The sequence below is a fragment of the Phalacrocorax aristotelis genome, chromosome 3 (assembly GCF_949628215.1).
Source record: "Phalacrocorax aristotelis chromosome 3, bGulAri2.1, whole genome shotgun sequence".
NCBI lineage: Eukaryota > Metazoa > Chordata > Aves > Suliformes > Phalacrocoracidae > Phalacrocorax > Phalacrocorax aristotelis.
This window is the reverse complement of record NC_134278.1, coordinates 26,155,503-26,172,595: the sequence shown is the minus strand read 5'-3', so window position 1 is coordinate 26,172,595 and position 17,093 is coordinate 26,155,503. Positions and strand designations below refer to the sequence as shown.

Genomic DNA, 17,093 nt, shown 5'->3' with positions numbered 1-17,093 from the left:
TTTTCTGAAGCCTTAATATTAGTTATTATTATCTGAAAGCTATACCATAAAGTTATATTGACAGCATCCCGAGACTGTAAGCAGGTTTTAGAAGTTGTCTTTGTCCTTAGATGCTCATTTAGGAAATGTCAGAGTAGTATAAGTTTGCCTAAGCAGACTTGCAAGTGTGATGTTTGTTTTCAAAGAGAAACCTCACTTTCCCTTTAATCAAGTGTTCCATGATATGTCCATATTTTTGGAGTTATTTGTATTTGTGTTTCCAATGGCAACAGTAGAAACTGCTCCAAATCTACTAAGTAATATTGATTCACTATTTCAGATTCCTGAGTTTGTCTTTGCTGAAATTAACTTTTTGAAATATTACAGATCTGTAACCTTTACAGACACAGTGAAATTCTTAGTTGACAGACTGAAAATTATTAAACTTAAAAACTCATAAAGTGATCATTTCAAACTCAAACAAAGCTATTTAAATATACAACTTGAATTACAGGGATTTGGTGATCCTGCTGGGGAGTACTGGCTGGGAAATGAGTTTGTTTCTCAACTGACTAATCAGAAGCGTTATGTTCTTAAAATACACCTGAAAGACTGGGAAGGAAATGAGGCATATTCATTGTATGACCACTTCTCTCTAGCAAGTGAAGAACTAAAATACAGGTGAGCAGAAAAATCAAATCTGAATTAAAAAAGATCTGATAATAATCATTCTAGACTGTGTAGATGCATGACCTTATTTCATGCAAATTATGACGTTTTTTCAATTCACTCAGAAAGTAATGTTTCCTCCATTTTTCACCTATTGCTTAAAACAGTCTTAATTTTTTTTCCCAATGGACACAATGTATATTTTACTAGTGGACACTGCGTGAGTGTAACACAAAATGCACAATGATGACAAAATGGTATCGTGTGGTATGATGTGGTATGGTACAGTGTGGTACGGTACGGTACGGTATACACTCACCAGCACAGCAGATGGCAGTGCGCAATAGTCAGGGCAATAGCAACCTCTCTGCAGTTGCTATCAAATCCTGATCCAGGCAACAAACACATTTCTGTAAGGTAGATGACTAAGATGAACACTATCACAAGGATATTTTTCCACTTAGCTAAGTGGCTAGTAGGGGCTGTTCTCTCATCATGAAGAGCACACTGAGGTAATGCTACCTTCTCCTTCCATCACCCACTGGCTTGGATTCTCAAAGAATGACACTCCTACTGAAAAATGAAGCTAATAGCAAATGTCCAGTTTCACCCCCTACAAACTTGTTAATTTAAACACCAGATTTTAATGGACTATTACTTATGCTCCCATCATTCTGTAAAATGTAAAGCTTCACAATTTCTTCTTACATATTTGGTTAAAACAGGAAATAACATACATTTTAAATCAATGCTTCACATATAAATAAGCATCATAGTATCATGCATTTTAAGTAGTATCACTGTGTAATACATTTTGAAACAGTGTCAGCCACAGCTGAAATATATGGGCAGTTCACACTTCATTCTCCAGGCTCTCTGTAAATGCAGTAGATATTGTTTGGTTATAGAAGAAATTAGAGACTCTACAGTGTAACAGATTCTTTCCTACTACATGGTCCAGGAAATGTTTCTTTCTAAGAACCTTACAGATTCATGGAGCTTTAGGTGAGTGGACAGAAAAATTGCCTAAATTTAGATTAATTTCTCCAAGATTTCTAGCAACTATTTGTTGTAAACAAAGGCAGTCTGACACTCAAGAGAACTGATACTCAAGAGAACTGATGCTGTTACTTCAACTCAAGTCTTATATGCAAAGCAATCCAAGACTATCAGCGTCTCCCTTCCCCAAAATGTTAGATCTTAATGCCTTAGTAGTATACAGTTGTCTCAACTCCAAAGCAAATATTTTTTCATCTGGAAATAGTCAGAACCTACAGCAGAGATTTTTTTGAAGTAATGCTTTAAAATACTTATAAAGGCAACCTTTGCAAAATGGGTCATTACCCTTGTCCACTTACAATATTAAAAAATAATTACTGAAAACTAAAATGATTGTCTGTAAATAAATACTTGATTTTAAAATGCAACCAAGCATGGAACGCATCATAGAATGCAGCTAAATAAAGGCCATATTTAACATTATGATAAAGAAAAAAAACCCTAAGAAAGTATTTGACTAAGAGCAACTTTTATTCCATGAACAACAATACATTCTGAATGATGGAAAGATTATGAGTTGGGTTATAAAACAGAAATTTCATAGATTCACAGAAGAACTGAGATCAGAATTTACTTCTTTTGAGTCAACCATCCCGATCTAAAGCTATAAGGTTGGGCCAGGTTGCTCAGGGCTTTATCCAGTTGGGTCTTGATAACCTCCAAAGGTGGAAACTGCACAACCTGTTCAATTGCTTGTCTGTCCTCATGGTGAAAAAGGTTTTCCTGATATCCAGCCAGAACCTCTCATTTCAATTTACATCCACTGCCTCTCTTCTGTTATACTAAGCCTTACTTTTAAAAATTGAATAATAATAATAAATGAATAATACTCTGCTTACATGACACTTCAAATGATATTTGAAAATCAAGCCTAGGCTCATACATTATACTTGGAACCTTTAATACCATTTATGTTAGAAAGTCGCTTACAGAATTTTCAACCCACCTTAAGAAAAAACCAGAATATTTAACTTTTTGAAAAAGGTTTTTGAGAAAATCTGCAATGATCTGATCTTTTGAAACCTAAAGGAACAAAAATTCATTCATTCTTAATATTTTCAAATAATTAATATAAAATGGGTTAAAATAATCTGTTAAACTACCAAAGACAACTTCTGTCATAAGCAGAGAATTACATGCAAGATGAAGACTGATCCAGGGACAAGTTAGTTTTCCTCAGAGTCAGACCTCATCCTTAAAAAAACAGAAAACCTAAGAGAAGGATGAGCTATTTGACAAAGAAATACAGTCAACAAAGAGATACTGTGGTATCTCTTTGCTCTATACAAAGAGCAGAGGGTTCAAGGCCTTCCAATTCAGCATAACACAGTATTAGCTGTGTAATCATCTCCCCAGTTCGGTGCCATGTGTCTCTCCCCACTGAGACTGTATCTGCACCTGTGTAAGCAGATCTAAACAGTAGCAGCCTTACCGAAAGCTTACTTTGCCAGGGAATTGAAGCAAACAAATACCTCTGTTTTGCTTAATGTCTTTATCAATGATCTGGATGAGGGGATCGAGTGCATCCTCCGTAAGTTTGCAGGTGACACCACGTTGGGCAGGAATGTCGATCTGCTAGAGGGTAGGAAGGCTCTGCAGAGGGACCTGGACAGGCTGGATCAATGGGCCGAGGCCAATTGTATGGGGTTGAACAAGGCCAAGTGCCGGGTCCTGCACTTGGGTCACAACAACCCCATGCAACGCTACAGGCTTGGGGAAGGGTGGCTGGAGAGCTGCCCAGTGGAAAAGGGCCTGGGGGTGTTGGCTGGCAGCCGGCTGAACATGAGGCAGCAGTGTGCCCAGGTGGCCAAGAAGGCCAACAGCATCCTGGCTTGTATCAGGAATAGTGTGGCCAGCAGGAGCAGGGAGGTGATCGTGCCCCTGTACTCGGCACTGGTGAGAGTCTGGAGAGCAGGTCAAATGATGAGTGGCTGAGGGAGCTGGGTGTGTTTAGCCTGGAGAAGAGAAGGCTGAGGGGAGACCTTATCACTCTCTACAACTCCCTGAACTGAGGTCTCTTCTCCCAGGTCACTAGTGATAGAATGAGAGGAAATGGCCTCAAGCTGCATCAGGGGAGGTTTAGATTGGATATTAGGAAAAATTTCTTCACTGAAAGAGTGGTCAGGCATTGGAAGAGGCTGCCCAGGGAGGTGGTTGAGTCACCATCCTGGGAGGTTTTTAAAAGATGTTTGGATGTGGTGCTTAGGGACATGATTTAGTGGTGATCTGGCAGTGTTAGGTTTACAGTTGGACTTGATGCTCTTAAGGGTCTTTTCCAACTGAAATGATTCTATGGTTTAACTCTAATAAATCTATGAAGGATGTGAAAAGGAAGAGGAGTTAGGAAAGTGGAAAGGGAAATATTTGGAAACTTGTGTAATATCAGTTACAAATTGGTAATTAGTAGTCCAGGTATTGCTATTATCTCTTCTAGGTGCCAAGCTATAATGCTACATTGCTATGTTGTGCTAACAGCAAAATAAGGAATAAAAATTAAGTTTTGATTTAAACTTTTGAATTCTATTAAAAAAATAATTGCACACAATGTACTTAGAGTATTAAGAAATGCATTATATGTATGAAAAATCACAGGAGTTATTATCTACCTGGTCTCATTTTCTTCTAATATGACATAAACAAAACAGTCACCTCTACAAATGTGGAGGCTGTTCCTTAGAATACCGTGCTGACCGTCGCCTCTTATACGAAAACATGCTGCAAAACAGCTTACAACAGTACATTGGTCAGAAGAGAACTGAATTATTTGAACAGGATATTTATTGCAAACTATTCCGTCATTATTTTGCAGATCAGCTACCATTAACTTCCATGTAATAATTGTTTTTCCATTCCTCACTTCTACAGGATCTACCTTAAAGGACTTACCGGGACAGCGGGCAAAATAAGTAGTATAAGCCAACCAGGAAATGATTTTAGCACAAAGGATGCAGACAATGACAAATGTATTTGCAAATGTTCACAAATGCTAACAGGAGGTAGGAATGTTTTTTTGTTTCTCGGTCTTCCTATTTTTATTGGCACTGAAATTGTCTGTGAGATACATAGTGATAATTTTGACAGTAAATTTTGACTATTGAAGAAGTCCAAAACTCACAGATAGAAACAGTAGTATGGTGACTCCAAATGAAGTATTTTGTGATTGGACAAAAGTTAGTTAAAGTAGAACAAGGGAAGTTAAAACTGGAGAAGAAAACAGTCTGTAAAGTTGGGGTACAAGAAATTCTGTAATTGTGGAACTAACCAGAGCAACAGCAGATTCTTCCAAGGAATGAGATAACATAGTCCCAGAGATCAAAACACTTAACCCCCGACAAAAAACTTGTTTTAGAGATTCAGTTGGTCAGTGAAATGTTTCCTGATTCTTTAGGCACAAACCTGTTCCCTAACTATCCAGAGAAGAAAACCCCAAAGGCTGCTGTATACTGTACATGCCACAGAGGGCTACAAATATTTAATCTCATATTTCAATATAATTATGAAATGGCAATACATAAATTTAAGATACACCACATATATGAGATATCTACATTTTTCTAATGATTGTTCACTAGTTACTGGAGTTTTAGGTGATTTTTTTGTCTTGAACCACACAAGCCATTCTATAATTTGTCAGTCTAGAATTCCACATTCTGAAATGTAAACAACTGCTTTGTAAATTTGTCTTCTCTTCCAGTTATCTCTTAAGGAATGGTTTGTTTCCCTATAGCATAAGTTGCAAGACAAAAGACAGCTTCAGTTTATCCAAAAGGATAATTGGATTACTGCCCTGCAAAACAGAACACACACATTATCGCCATTGTAACAGAAGTATAAAAATATTATCTTATTAACAAAAATAAATTTTCCTTATGACCCACTAACAGGTCAGGACCACAAGGATACAGATAAGTTTGGGCTGCATTTCTCTCCTTTTCCTTCTTACCAAGTTTCAGCACAGAGGTTTTGAACTAATCTGCACAGAGAACTGAATCAGTTAACTGAATTAATCCTCTAAAAACAATTAAGAATGGAGTTTAAATATGGGAAAAAAAGGAATTTACCAAAGAGAAGATAAAAAAACCAAAGAAGACTCAGTATCATTATAGTTCAAGTCAAGTTCTACCCTGAGACTGTCAACAATAATGTTTGATATCAATAATAAATTAAGTTTGATTGAAGACCCCTTCTCAATTTGCAACTACTATGTATTACATAAGCTTCAAGAATATGTAGTGAATGCATAAATGCATTTCCTTGCTGAGTTTGAGGGATGTATTTTATACCAACACTTCCAAATATAAGAATGAAACCTGATTTTAGATTCCTTTTTCACTTCAGGACAACAAAGTGTCCTTATATGCTATTATGAAAATTACTTGTGCTGACATTTTCACTTGCTGACGTTTTTCTTTTTTTTTCTGTCTTGCAGGATGGTGGTTTGATGCATGTGGTCCTTCTAACCTCAATGGAATGTATTATCCATTACGACAGAACAACAACAAGTTCAATGGTATCAAGTGGTACTACTGGAAAGGCTCGGGATACTCTCTCAAAGCCACGACTATGATGATTCGACCAGCAGATTTCTAAATGCTTTTGCATTATGTGAATTATGTATTGTATAGTCTTCAAAGACTTCATTTGCTGAGCATATAAACACACATCTGCAACTTGTCTCATTTTCAAGCCCAGAAAATATGCGCTAGCGTTCTGAAGGGATCAGTTCAATACAATTCCTGAACTGCAATAGCATTGATCAGCTAAAGCTCATATTATTCAACCAGACACAAAGTCTAAAGCATCAACCTGGTATAACAGTGATTTGGCCAAACGACTGAATAAAAAGAACATCCAAGAAACTGTCAGACAACTTAAGGACTCTGTTTTACTGATCTTTTATGTTATGTATGTGTTAGTAAATAACTGGAACTGTGAAAAATACCTAAAATAGTTTTAGAAATATGCATTTTGCCTCATCACTGAACTTTAAACTTTACTCTAATATAAAACACTTAACTCGATCTAGAACTATTTATCTCTCTGTGTCATGTTTGCCTTTTATGTACATAAAAAAATCTTGTCCTGTAATTAGCTCAATACTGTAGCTAGAGAATACATTCTTTCCCCTCATAGTCTCCTAAACAACTGCTTACACATATTCAGGGTTTTTTTTCCAATAGCCTGTATTACTTTATTTAACAGAGGAAAAGCAGCATTTAAGTACTTGGCATTTATTCTTGGGAAACCGTGTACAAAAATCACCATTTCTTTCAGTTTGTACTTATTACAGTCACTATCTTTAAGTTACAAAAACCCCTGCAAATTACAAAATAGTATGTGTTTCTTTATATTTCTGTGAAGATTGCACTTTTTTCCTTTCCTTGTCATTTACCTGTAAAATAAATTATCAGTATTTTATAAACCGAGACAACGGCATTAACACCAAATGTCCGATTGTCTATGACAATCAGTTATCACCTGGTGCTGTAGTACATCTATACGTTTTGTAAAAATAACCTAACTGAAAAACATATGCATGTTATTTGATACAATTAAATTTATGCTCATGAGTTAAGATACAAATTACTACATTTTAAAAACATGAAAAAAAAAAGGAAGCTATCTAAGGTCATACTGTTGGGTGTTTTAAGTAAGGTTAGAAATTCTCTGTAGGTAGGCCCTCAATGTATGATACAATGTGAATAAATTACTCTACTGGGTGATTTTTGCTTTTTACATTTTTTTTTTTATTATTACTGTATGCTTTAAAATTGTGTACTACAGTGGACTGCAGTTCATATTGAGAATATATTTCTTCATAAATGACAAAAAATAATTTTGTGCAGATTTTTCCCCAAATTAACTTTAGGTTTTAATTCTTATGCTTAGTCTTTGCCTTAAAGTGATAATTTCATAAATTTTTAATTTCAGCAGATGACTGAATTAGTTACAAGACAACAACATATCTCATACCGGAACAAAACAAAAATGCCAGACACAACATTTCTGGAGACTTACTTAACAAAAGGTATTGTATCTTAAAAACATTAAATGATTTTGAAGAAGATGGAAGAAAACACACTGCAGTCATTAAAGCTGCTGTCAGAGTACCCCACCACTCACACTACCACCATTCTTCACTGAAAATGCGTCAGCGTTACTAAAGAGTAGCAGATACAAAAAATACTTACATTACTTCATGATCTGATTTTAAATAAACCGAATGAATGTAAATTAACAGTCATCATCTGAAGAGTTGCATAAAATAATCTGAATGTATTTAAGATTCCTGTTTAAGTATTTTATTGTTTCTCCTAGCAAACTTGTAAGGATAAACATATCCCAAACCAAAAAAATACTTCACTAAATTGCTTTCATGAATTTCTGAGAAATGTCTTCAAGAGCAAGTCTAGCAGGGGGCCCCCAAGCCACTAAAGGAGCTAGACATACCAAGAAGCCGACAACCAAGAGAGGCCAAGCGAGCTGGCCTTTTTCAGACTGGAGAGAGAAGGGGAGGGATAGACCTTACTGCTGTCTACAACTGCTGGATTGACGACACAGAGGAGACCCTTCTTGGAGGTGCACTGCAATGGGACAAGAGGCAGTAAACACAAGCTGGAATTTTGGAAATTGGATTTTCTTTTTAATTTCTTCATTTATTACTATGAGGGTGGACTGGACAAGTCCCTTGAAGCAGAGCATTGAACTAGATAACCTTCAGAGGTCCCTTCTAATCTATAATATTTTATGATTCTATGAAATTTAATAGAAATGCTGAGTTTAGATTACTGTATTTCCTGCTTCACTGCATTTAATCAGACAACTAAAGAAAATACTCCCCATATCTGAAATAGTAAGCATATCCAGCTTAATAATCTAAAAAAACCCCAAAAACCCCAAACTTCTCAAAAACCATGATGGAATCCAGCACAGTATGAATGCTCAACCTGGCAAAGGTAAATAATGCTAACTTCTGGTTGACATTAACCTTCATTATTTTAGTAAGAAAACACTATATGACAAGAAAAAAAAAAATTGCATGGCTAGTTTCAATTTGCTGGAAAAAAAGTCTTTATAAAGCTTAAGGCTTTTTGATAACGCTTTTTGATACCTATTCTGGAAAGGTGATCAAAGATATTGATGTAGACATTGAACGGATCAATTGTTTAATAAGACTTTCATTTTTGGGCGAAAATGCTTTAGACTCAGTACAAACAATTAAAACATAACAGCAAGATAACCCCATATTTTAATTCCCTTCTGTAATCAAATAGATGGTATATAAACCTAAAATGCACTTCCATTTTCTCTAAGTACTCCTTAGGAAACCGAAAAGAAATTACAAGAAAAGAAAGGCAATATAAACACCATTCATGCTCAAATAACAGTGTCTTTAAAAATAAGATATCTGTTACAGTAAGAAACCAGAAAGACTCAAGAAGTGAATGACTGGAAAGGTGAGGGAAATATCACCTTGGAGACTGACTTTGTTCCTCTGCAAGAGGAGCACACTGCAAACAGAAGTGATTCAGGTTCTCAGCACAACCATAACCTCCCTCTTATCTCCTCACCATCTCTCAAGCTGTTCTTACTTCTGCTTTAGGAATAAAAACTGTAAACACAATCTAAAAAGCAACCCCAGCAGGAACCACCTCCAAGGAATGCTATGTGACTTGTTACTGATAGCATACTTGGTTATTAAACATGGTAGCCTGAGAGGAACCAGAAAACTCAAAACAGCTTCATCTGAAGTCCTGTGGGGTTTTTTTCATACAAATACAGAAAAGGGGGAAAAAACATGCTGCTTATTTTTTTTTCACACTTTTACCATTCTTCATGTGTTTGCTATATAAAAAATATCTACTTTTTCCTTTTAGAAAAAATACTACATTATAATGGTTTATTAATTTCTTTGGGAGTATTTAACTGTTAGAGTTTCCCTACACTTTGAGAACACACAACTTATGAAATTAAGCCTTCATCTCAAAAATGCAAATTTACATAAATTACAGATTTAGAATGTTAAAAATAAGTCCTTAATAGTTAATAAAATTATAGTAAAAATAAAGTTGAAACTCAATTAAATGCTGTTTCTTCAAAGCCCCTATGAAACTTTGAGAAACAAGTAGCAGATGAAAATATATTTAACTAGCTGCTACAATGTAAGAGAAATTGTGAAACCTTTTTTGGCAAAACTACTGGAGTGATTGATTAGTGACCTGCTAGAATTCTACTTGTTTTAAAACCAGAATAAAATTACCATTTAATCAATTACAACACATGGAGTGCAGATACACTGTGCTCCTGCATACACACTTTTGCACTAATTCACAATTCAGTACTTGAGAATGATCACTAAAGGCAGGAAAAAATGCTTGATTTCATCTATTTAGTAGTTTTAGAAGACCACAGTAATTTTCCATTGCCAAAGTAATTTCTCGACTGAAAATATTGAGTTCATGACCTGAATAATCTTTCTGTTAGGCGATAACACACCTCTCCGGTTTATATACAAGCACAGACAGAAATAAAATATGCCACAAATAAAGTACATTTTTACTTCAAGAAGCAGCTATTTTATCCAGACGTTAATTGGTGAATACATTTTTTTGCATTTTCCATGCATACCGAATTTTTTGCACACACTTCAAAAAGTAGGGGACGAAGGAGAAAATAACTCCTTACAGTATTTGCTTTAAAAAAATATTTTTTTCTAGTAGGTCTTCTTGTTCACAAAAACTGTTTAGAGGGCCAATCATTTTCTAGATAAACAAAAGAAAGTTCACAAGCTTAAAAGGCAGTTAAACTTACAGGAGCTGCAGGGAAGCTGGATGAAAGCTCATATGGTTCCTCTGAGACCCAATGGCCCAATTCCAAAGACCTCAGAACCTAAAATAAATTAAATGTTAAGTAGAACTCTTATAATTTCTAAAGTAGCAAACTCTTTGAATGTGTTATTAGAAGTAACAGTGCAGTTGCAATAGCTGATTTGATATTTCATTTACCCAAACCAAATGATTCTCTGAAAAAATCAAGCAATCAGAAAGACACAACTTTTACAACTAAAACCATTAAAATACCAAAGTCATATTTCTATGCATAGCTACGTTAAATTTTCAAACCTTGTGAAGATATTAGAAAAGTCAACTTTTTGCATCATGATACATAAAATTAAATATTCAAAAAGGGAAGTCATGCTGTAACAGTTCTGTTCTCTTGGTTCAGTTAATCATTGACCTTCATGAGCTTCCGGTTGGCCCATTTCTCCAGCCTGTCAAGGTCCTTCTCAGAGGGAACACCCATCTAGTGTATTAAACACTCCTCACAGTTTTGTAACATCTGCAAACTTGCTGACAGTGCACTCTTCCCCATCATCCAGATTACAAATGAAGATGTTAAACAGTTCTGGACAAGTATCAACCCCTACTACCAACTGGGATTATGCAACTCTTGTATATAATCCACATTACTTATAGAAATGAGCCTGCAAAGGAGAAAAGCTCAATTCCATTCTCTTCAGTACTCTGTCAACATCACATTCTAGAGCATAACGAAAGGTTGCTAACAGCACAAAGTACTGACTGTCTGGAAAATACATGATCATTTGTGTTGAACTGAGCTCTGAAATGCTGGATCAATATGATCCTTGGAGACTAGCAATCCTAACACTTGGGACTACTTTCAGACTTTGTTCCCATCAAGGCCATCACAGCATGGGTAACAGGTGAAAAACTACTTGAGAGAGTTATATTTTCAGTTTCTCAAATACAATTTTTTTTTCCTAAACTTTCCGAAAACTACTCCATCCAGCATTTTTCCCTTGGTTGATTTCCTAAACCATTTTTCACTATGATTTATCATTATAAGTTGCAGCTGGTAGACTATAATATTAAAAGCCTCACAAACAGCATTCAGAGACTATCCTTCAAGTGGTAAAAGTCTTTATGGGAAAATGGAAAAAGACTGAAGTTCCTATCACGGCTCTGCCTTTGAGTTGTATAAAGGGTATTTTCCTACTAATTTCTGGATAGTCTAAACTCTGAAGCACTCTTTGATGGAAGAGCATTTCATTTTCCTCATTGGCTTTACCACTGTGAGCTGAGCTATAAACCTTCTTATATAGGTAAAAGTTCTTTGCCAAGTTTGTCCACTGTCACACAGTTCAACAACTTTCCCTTTCTACAGGTATTTGAGCTTTGCAAAATCCTTCCTGTAGCTGGCATTTGGCACACCTTAAATAAGAGTCAAAAAACCACATTGTTGCCCACTAGCGAGAGACAGCATGATTCATACATGCAACCTTAAACGCCACAGCAACCCCCCAACAGCCTGCTGCCCCTACAGCAACAGGTAACATTAAGCGAACTATAAGTGTACATATACCCCCAAAATGGGATATATGGAATTTATTAGAAAGTAAATCCCCATGTTTAGGATAGTTCTACCTCTGGCAGTCGCAATTTCCCTAAATAGTTCTCTAGCCATTTCAAATAGATGATGTCTGTTCCTTACCATTAGCACAGCCATGCACCATTAAACTGTTATCATTATTCACCTTAGAACAAGCTGAATTTCATCAGTGCATGAAATTATTCTCAGGCTGGATTCACAACTGAAATATTCTGGGTTTTTTTATTCTTTTGGAAGATGCCATGAAAATTCATGTATTATTAGTTTTAATTTAAATTATAAAACTTTACCTTGTAAAATTTGGGAAGCAGTGCTATGAGGTGCTCCCCTTAGAAAAAAACTGGCATATTATTATTTATCAAGCATGATAAAGTTATCCTTTACAACGTTACAGCTCACTAACTAAACAAGATTCTAAGCTGAACAGACTGATTATAAACTAGCAATATGTATCTTATGAAATGGCCTAATTGTGCGTAGGAGAATAGCTTTCTGTAAAGGGCTCTCTTGCCCCAAGTCTGCTGCTACAAGAGGTAAACTGCAAACGAATTTAAAAACTAATTTTATTACCAAAAACAAGTTCAGTAATCTTTAGTCCAAAGTGGCTATGTCTGATGACTTTCAGAGGAACCAGCAACCTCATATATGAACTGCTACAAAAGCTGGTGCTTTGTGTGTTGTGGCAAGTGGTGTTTTACTTGTGAGGGGAGGGGTCCAATTTTGCAGGCTATTGGAAATGAACAGTGATTTTTTGTTGATAATGAAAAGCTGCACAACTTCAAACTTATTGTTGAATGTTATTACAACAATCCAAAGAATATTATGCTTACTTTTAGAAAACACATAACCAAATATTTGAAAATGCAACATCTGTACAAAAAGAGAAAATAATTTCTATAGTCATACGAAATATCATACAAAACCTAAAATACGAGTTAAGCACATGAATAAACCAATGACCTTTAAAGAAATATTCAAAATGTAATAATGCATTGCTGTGTTTAGCCAAGAAAATTATAGGAACTTCTTAAAAACATACAGTTAAGACTGTAACTTAGGATTTTAAGTGATAAATTTTAAGGTGGTACCTGCATATATTTCATCATTACTTTTTACAATTTACAATTAGAGTATTGAAATGTGTTGGCTTTATACTTACAGCTGTATATATTTATTGCAAATAAAAGAAACTTGTTAATCCAAGCCATTTCTCTTTTAATGACAGTATAAATCAAATTTAACTGAACCATGAAAATTGTAACTTCCATTACAATTCTTAAAGATGTGCTGCATGAAAAAAATTTCTTTGTAAATAATCTTGAGCAGGAACAGATGTACCATGCTGTATAATGCGTACATCACATCCTGATCGTACCAAAGTGATGTTTGTACCAAGAATAACTTGCAAACAACCCAAATGGATTAAAACATAAACCCAAAAGATTCGTTATGATTAAGTAATCCCATTTCATTTTCCAGGCCAATTTTACAGTAACAACCTATGTCAATCCTTGCAGTATTTACAGAATTTTGTTTAGAAATTAGTTTTGTTTATCTCAACAAAAGACGGATTAATGCTTGTCTATCATGATTCTGGAATTAAGTACAAAGGCATCATATCTACTTTCCTAGATAAAAGGAAAATTAGATACAGAGTTCATGAACAGGTCCTGCAGTAAATAATTAGGTCACCACTCACTAAAACATTTAGTTTCCATGAACACAAAGGCAAGAGCTCTCCATTCTAAGTCACTGCAAGTTTGCCTCTGACCGGCAGAGACAAATTTTCAACCAGTATATTTTCAGAGCAACACTAAAAAAATGCGTCAAATTCATGTAGGACAAAAACAAGTTACGATTTGCAATATTATTCTTGAGTAAACTACTTTTTCTTGCTAAGTCAGTAACATCTCCATATTCAACAGTTCCTTAGAATGTGTAAAAGGTCTAAGAAAAGCTGAAATACTTCAGAACATAGAAATGTTTATATTGAGAAGGAAGAGCTATCTAGAATTTTTCAAATGTGCAGTTGTAGAAGATTTGTAAGTGGACTTGTACAAAGCATTTGACACTATCCTGCACAACATCCTTGTCTCTGAATTGGAAAGACATGGATTTGACGGATGGACCACTCGGTGGATAAGGAATTGGCTGGATGGTCGCTCTCAAAGAGTTGCGGTCAATGGCTCGATGTCAAGTGGAGACCAGTGACAAGTGGCGTTCCTCAGGGGTCGGTATTGGGACCAGCGCTGTTTAACATCTTTGTCAGTGACATGGACAGTGAGGTTGAGAGCACCCTCAGCAAGTTTGCTGATGACACCAACTGTGTGGTGTGGTGGACATGCTGGAGAGAAGTGATGCCATCCAGGAAGACCTTGACAAGCTTGAGAGGTGGGCCCATGTGAACCTCATGAAGTTGTTTTTTTGATCATGGGGAGTTTTACACAGCACCGGGCCTGCTGGCAGCAGCTGGGGTTCACCTATCTCAAAGCGGGAAAGGGATTCTTGCTCATCAGTTGGTGGGACTCATCAAGAGGTCTTTAAGTTTGAAGGGGGAAAGGGATATAGCCAGGCTCACGAGAGAGGAGCACATAGATGGCATGCTGAGGATGGGGGTGAAATTGACAGCCCAGCTCAAGTGTATCTATATCAATGCATGCAGCATGGGCAACCAACAAGGGGAGCTGGAAACCACTGTGCAGCAGGATAGCTGTGACTTAGTTGCCATCACAGAGACATGGAGGGATGACTCTTACAACTGGAGTGCTGCAATGGATGGCTGTAAGCTCTTCAGAAGCGATAGGCAATGAAGGAGAGGCCCTTTATGATAGTGTTTTGATTGTATAGAGCGATTGTGACAATAAGGTCAAGTGCTTATGGGTAAGGATGAGGGGGAAGGCCAAAAAGGCAGATATCCTGCTGGGGGTCTGTTATAGACCACCCAAGTAGGATGAAGAGGTACATGAAGCATTCTACAAGCAGCTGGCAGAAATCTCACAATCGGTTTCCCTTTTTCTCATGGGGGACTTCAACTTACCAGATATCTGCTGGAAATACAACACAGCAGAGAGGAAACAATCTAGGAGGTTCCTGGAGTGTGTGGAAGATAACTTCCTCACACGGGTGGTAAGTGAGCCTCCCAGGGGAGGTGCCTCGCTTGACCTGTTCACGAACAGAGAAGGACTGGTGGGAGATGTGGTGATTGGAGGTCGTCTTGGGCTTAGCAACCATGATATGATAGAGTTCTCGATTCTTGGCGAAGTGAGGAGGGGGGTCAGCAAAACTGCTGCCATGGACTTCAGGAGGGCAGACTATGGCCTGTTCAGGCACTGGCTGGGACAGTCCCTTGGGAGGCAGTCCTGAAAAGCAAAGGAGTCCAGGAAGGCTGGGCTTTCTTCAAGAAGGAAGTCTTAAAGGCACAGGAGCAGGCTGTCCCCACGTGCCACAAGACAAACTGGCAGGGAAGACGACCGGTCTGGCTGAACAGCGAGCTTTTGCGGGGACTCGGGCTAAAAAAAAGAGTTGAGCACTTTTGGAAGAAGGGGCAGGCAACTCTAGAAGAGTACAGAGATCTTGTTAGGTCTTGCAGAGAAAATTAGAAAGGCAAAAGTCCAGCTAGAACTCAATCTGGCCACTGCTGTAAGACATAACAAAAATGTTTTTACAAACACATTAACAACAAAAAGAGAGCCAAGGAGAATCTCCATCCTCTACTAGATGTGAAGTGGAACATCTCCACAATGGATGAGGAGAAGGCTGAGGTATTAAACGCCTCCTTTGCATCAGACTTTAACAGTCAGACCAGTTATCCCAGGTGTATTCAGCCCCCTAAGCTGGAAGACAGGGACAGGGAGAAAAATAAAACCCCATAATCCAGGAGGGAGCAGTTTACGACCTGCTGCTCCACCTGGACACTCACAAGTCTATGGGGCCGGGTGGGATCCACCCAAGAGTACTGAGGGAGCTGGCAGAGGAGCTTGCCAAGCCATTCTTCATCATTTACCAACAGTACTGGTTAACAGGGAAGGTCCCAGATGACTGGAGGCTTGCTGATGTGACGCCCATCTACAAGAAAGGCCAGAAGGATGATCTGGGGAACTACAGGACAGTCAGCCTGACCTTGGTAAAGGGGATGATTACGGAGCAGTTCATCTTGAGTGAGCTCACCAGGCACGTGCAGGACAACCAGGGGATCAGGCCCAGCCAGCATGGATTCATGAAAGGTAGGTTCTTCCTGATCTACCTAACCATGTGACCTGCCTAATGGATGAGGGAAAGGCAGTGGATGTTGTCTGCCTGGACTTTAGGAAAGACTTTGACACTGTCTCCCACAGCATCCTCCTAGAGAAGCTGGCAGGTGTGCTGTTCACTGGGTAAAAAACTGACTGGATGGCCGATCCGAGACAGTTGTGGTGAATGGAGCTAAATCGAGTTTGCGGCCAGTCATGAGCGGTGTTCCCCAGGGCTCAGTCTTCTTTAATATTTTAAACTGAGGAACCTGGGGGAGGGGGACAAACTGGCAATGCTAATGCCATCACACAAAATGGGGGAATAAGACAGGACAACCTGAGCAGTGATAAAGGTGCCATGGTGGCCTCATGCGAATGCAACCAGGAGACCAACCACCTCAAGGGTTTCATAGCTGTAGGTCCTCGTACACCCCCCCGGGGAAATCTGTGTGCTCAAGCACCTTTCTGAAATGCCTGTACACGAATGCACACAGCATGGGGAATAAACAGGAGGAACTAGAGGTCTGTGTACGGTCACAGGGCCATGATCTCATTGCAGTCACAGAGACATGGTGGGATGGCTCACATGACTGGAATGTGGTCATGGATGGCTACAGGCTTTTCAGGAAAGACAGACCAGCAAGGCGAGGTGGGGGAGTTGCTCTTTATGTGAGGGAGCAACTGGAATGTATTGAGCTTTGCCTTGGAATGGAAGGAGAACAAGTTGAGACCTTGTGGGTAAACATT

The 17,093-nt window shown here is 37.8% G+C and overlaps 2 protein-coding genes across 9 annotated transcripts in view; one reads left to right on the top strand and one right to left on the bottom strand.

Annotated features, from left to right (window-relative positions):
• The window catches only part of ANGPT2 (angiopoietin 2), a 48,197-nt gene extending 40,767 nt beyond the window's left edge, over positions 1–7,430 (top strand). For all 4 annotated transcript variants that reach the window (XM_075086947.1, XM_075086945.1, XM_075086943.1 and 1 more), the window contains 3 exons: positions 494–660; positions 4,573–4,703; positions 6,137–7,430. In XM_075086947.1, the coding sequence (XP_074943048.1) occupies positions 494–660; positions 4,573–4,703; positions 6,137–6,297 (459 nt within the window). In that variant the 3' untranslated portion in view covers positions 6,298–7,430. The remainder of the gene's footprint in view (positions 1–493; positions 661–4,572; positions 4,704–6,136) is intronic.
• MCPH1 (microcephalin 1) overlaps positions 1–17,093 on the bottom strand; it is a 146,579-nt gene that overhangs the window by 81,774 nt on the left and 47,712 nt on the right. For all 5 annotated transcript variants that reach the window (XM_075086940.1, XM_075086939.1, XM_075086938.1 and 2 more), the window contains one exon: positions 10,519–10,596. In XM_075086940.1, the coding sequence (XP_074943041.1) occupies positions 10,519–10,596 (78 nt within the window). The remainder of the gene's footprint in view (positions 1–10,518; positions 10,597–17,093) is intronic.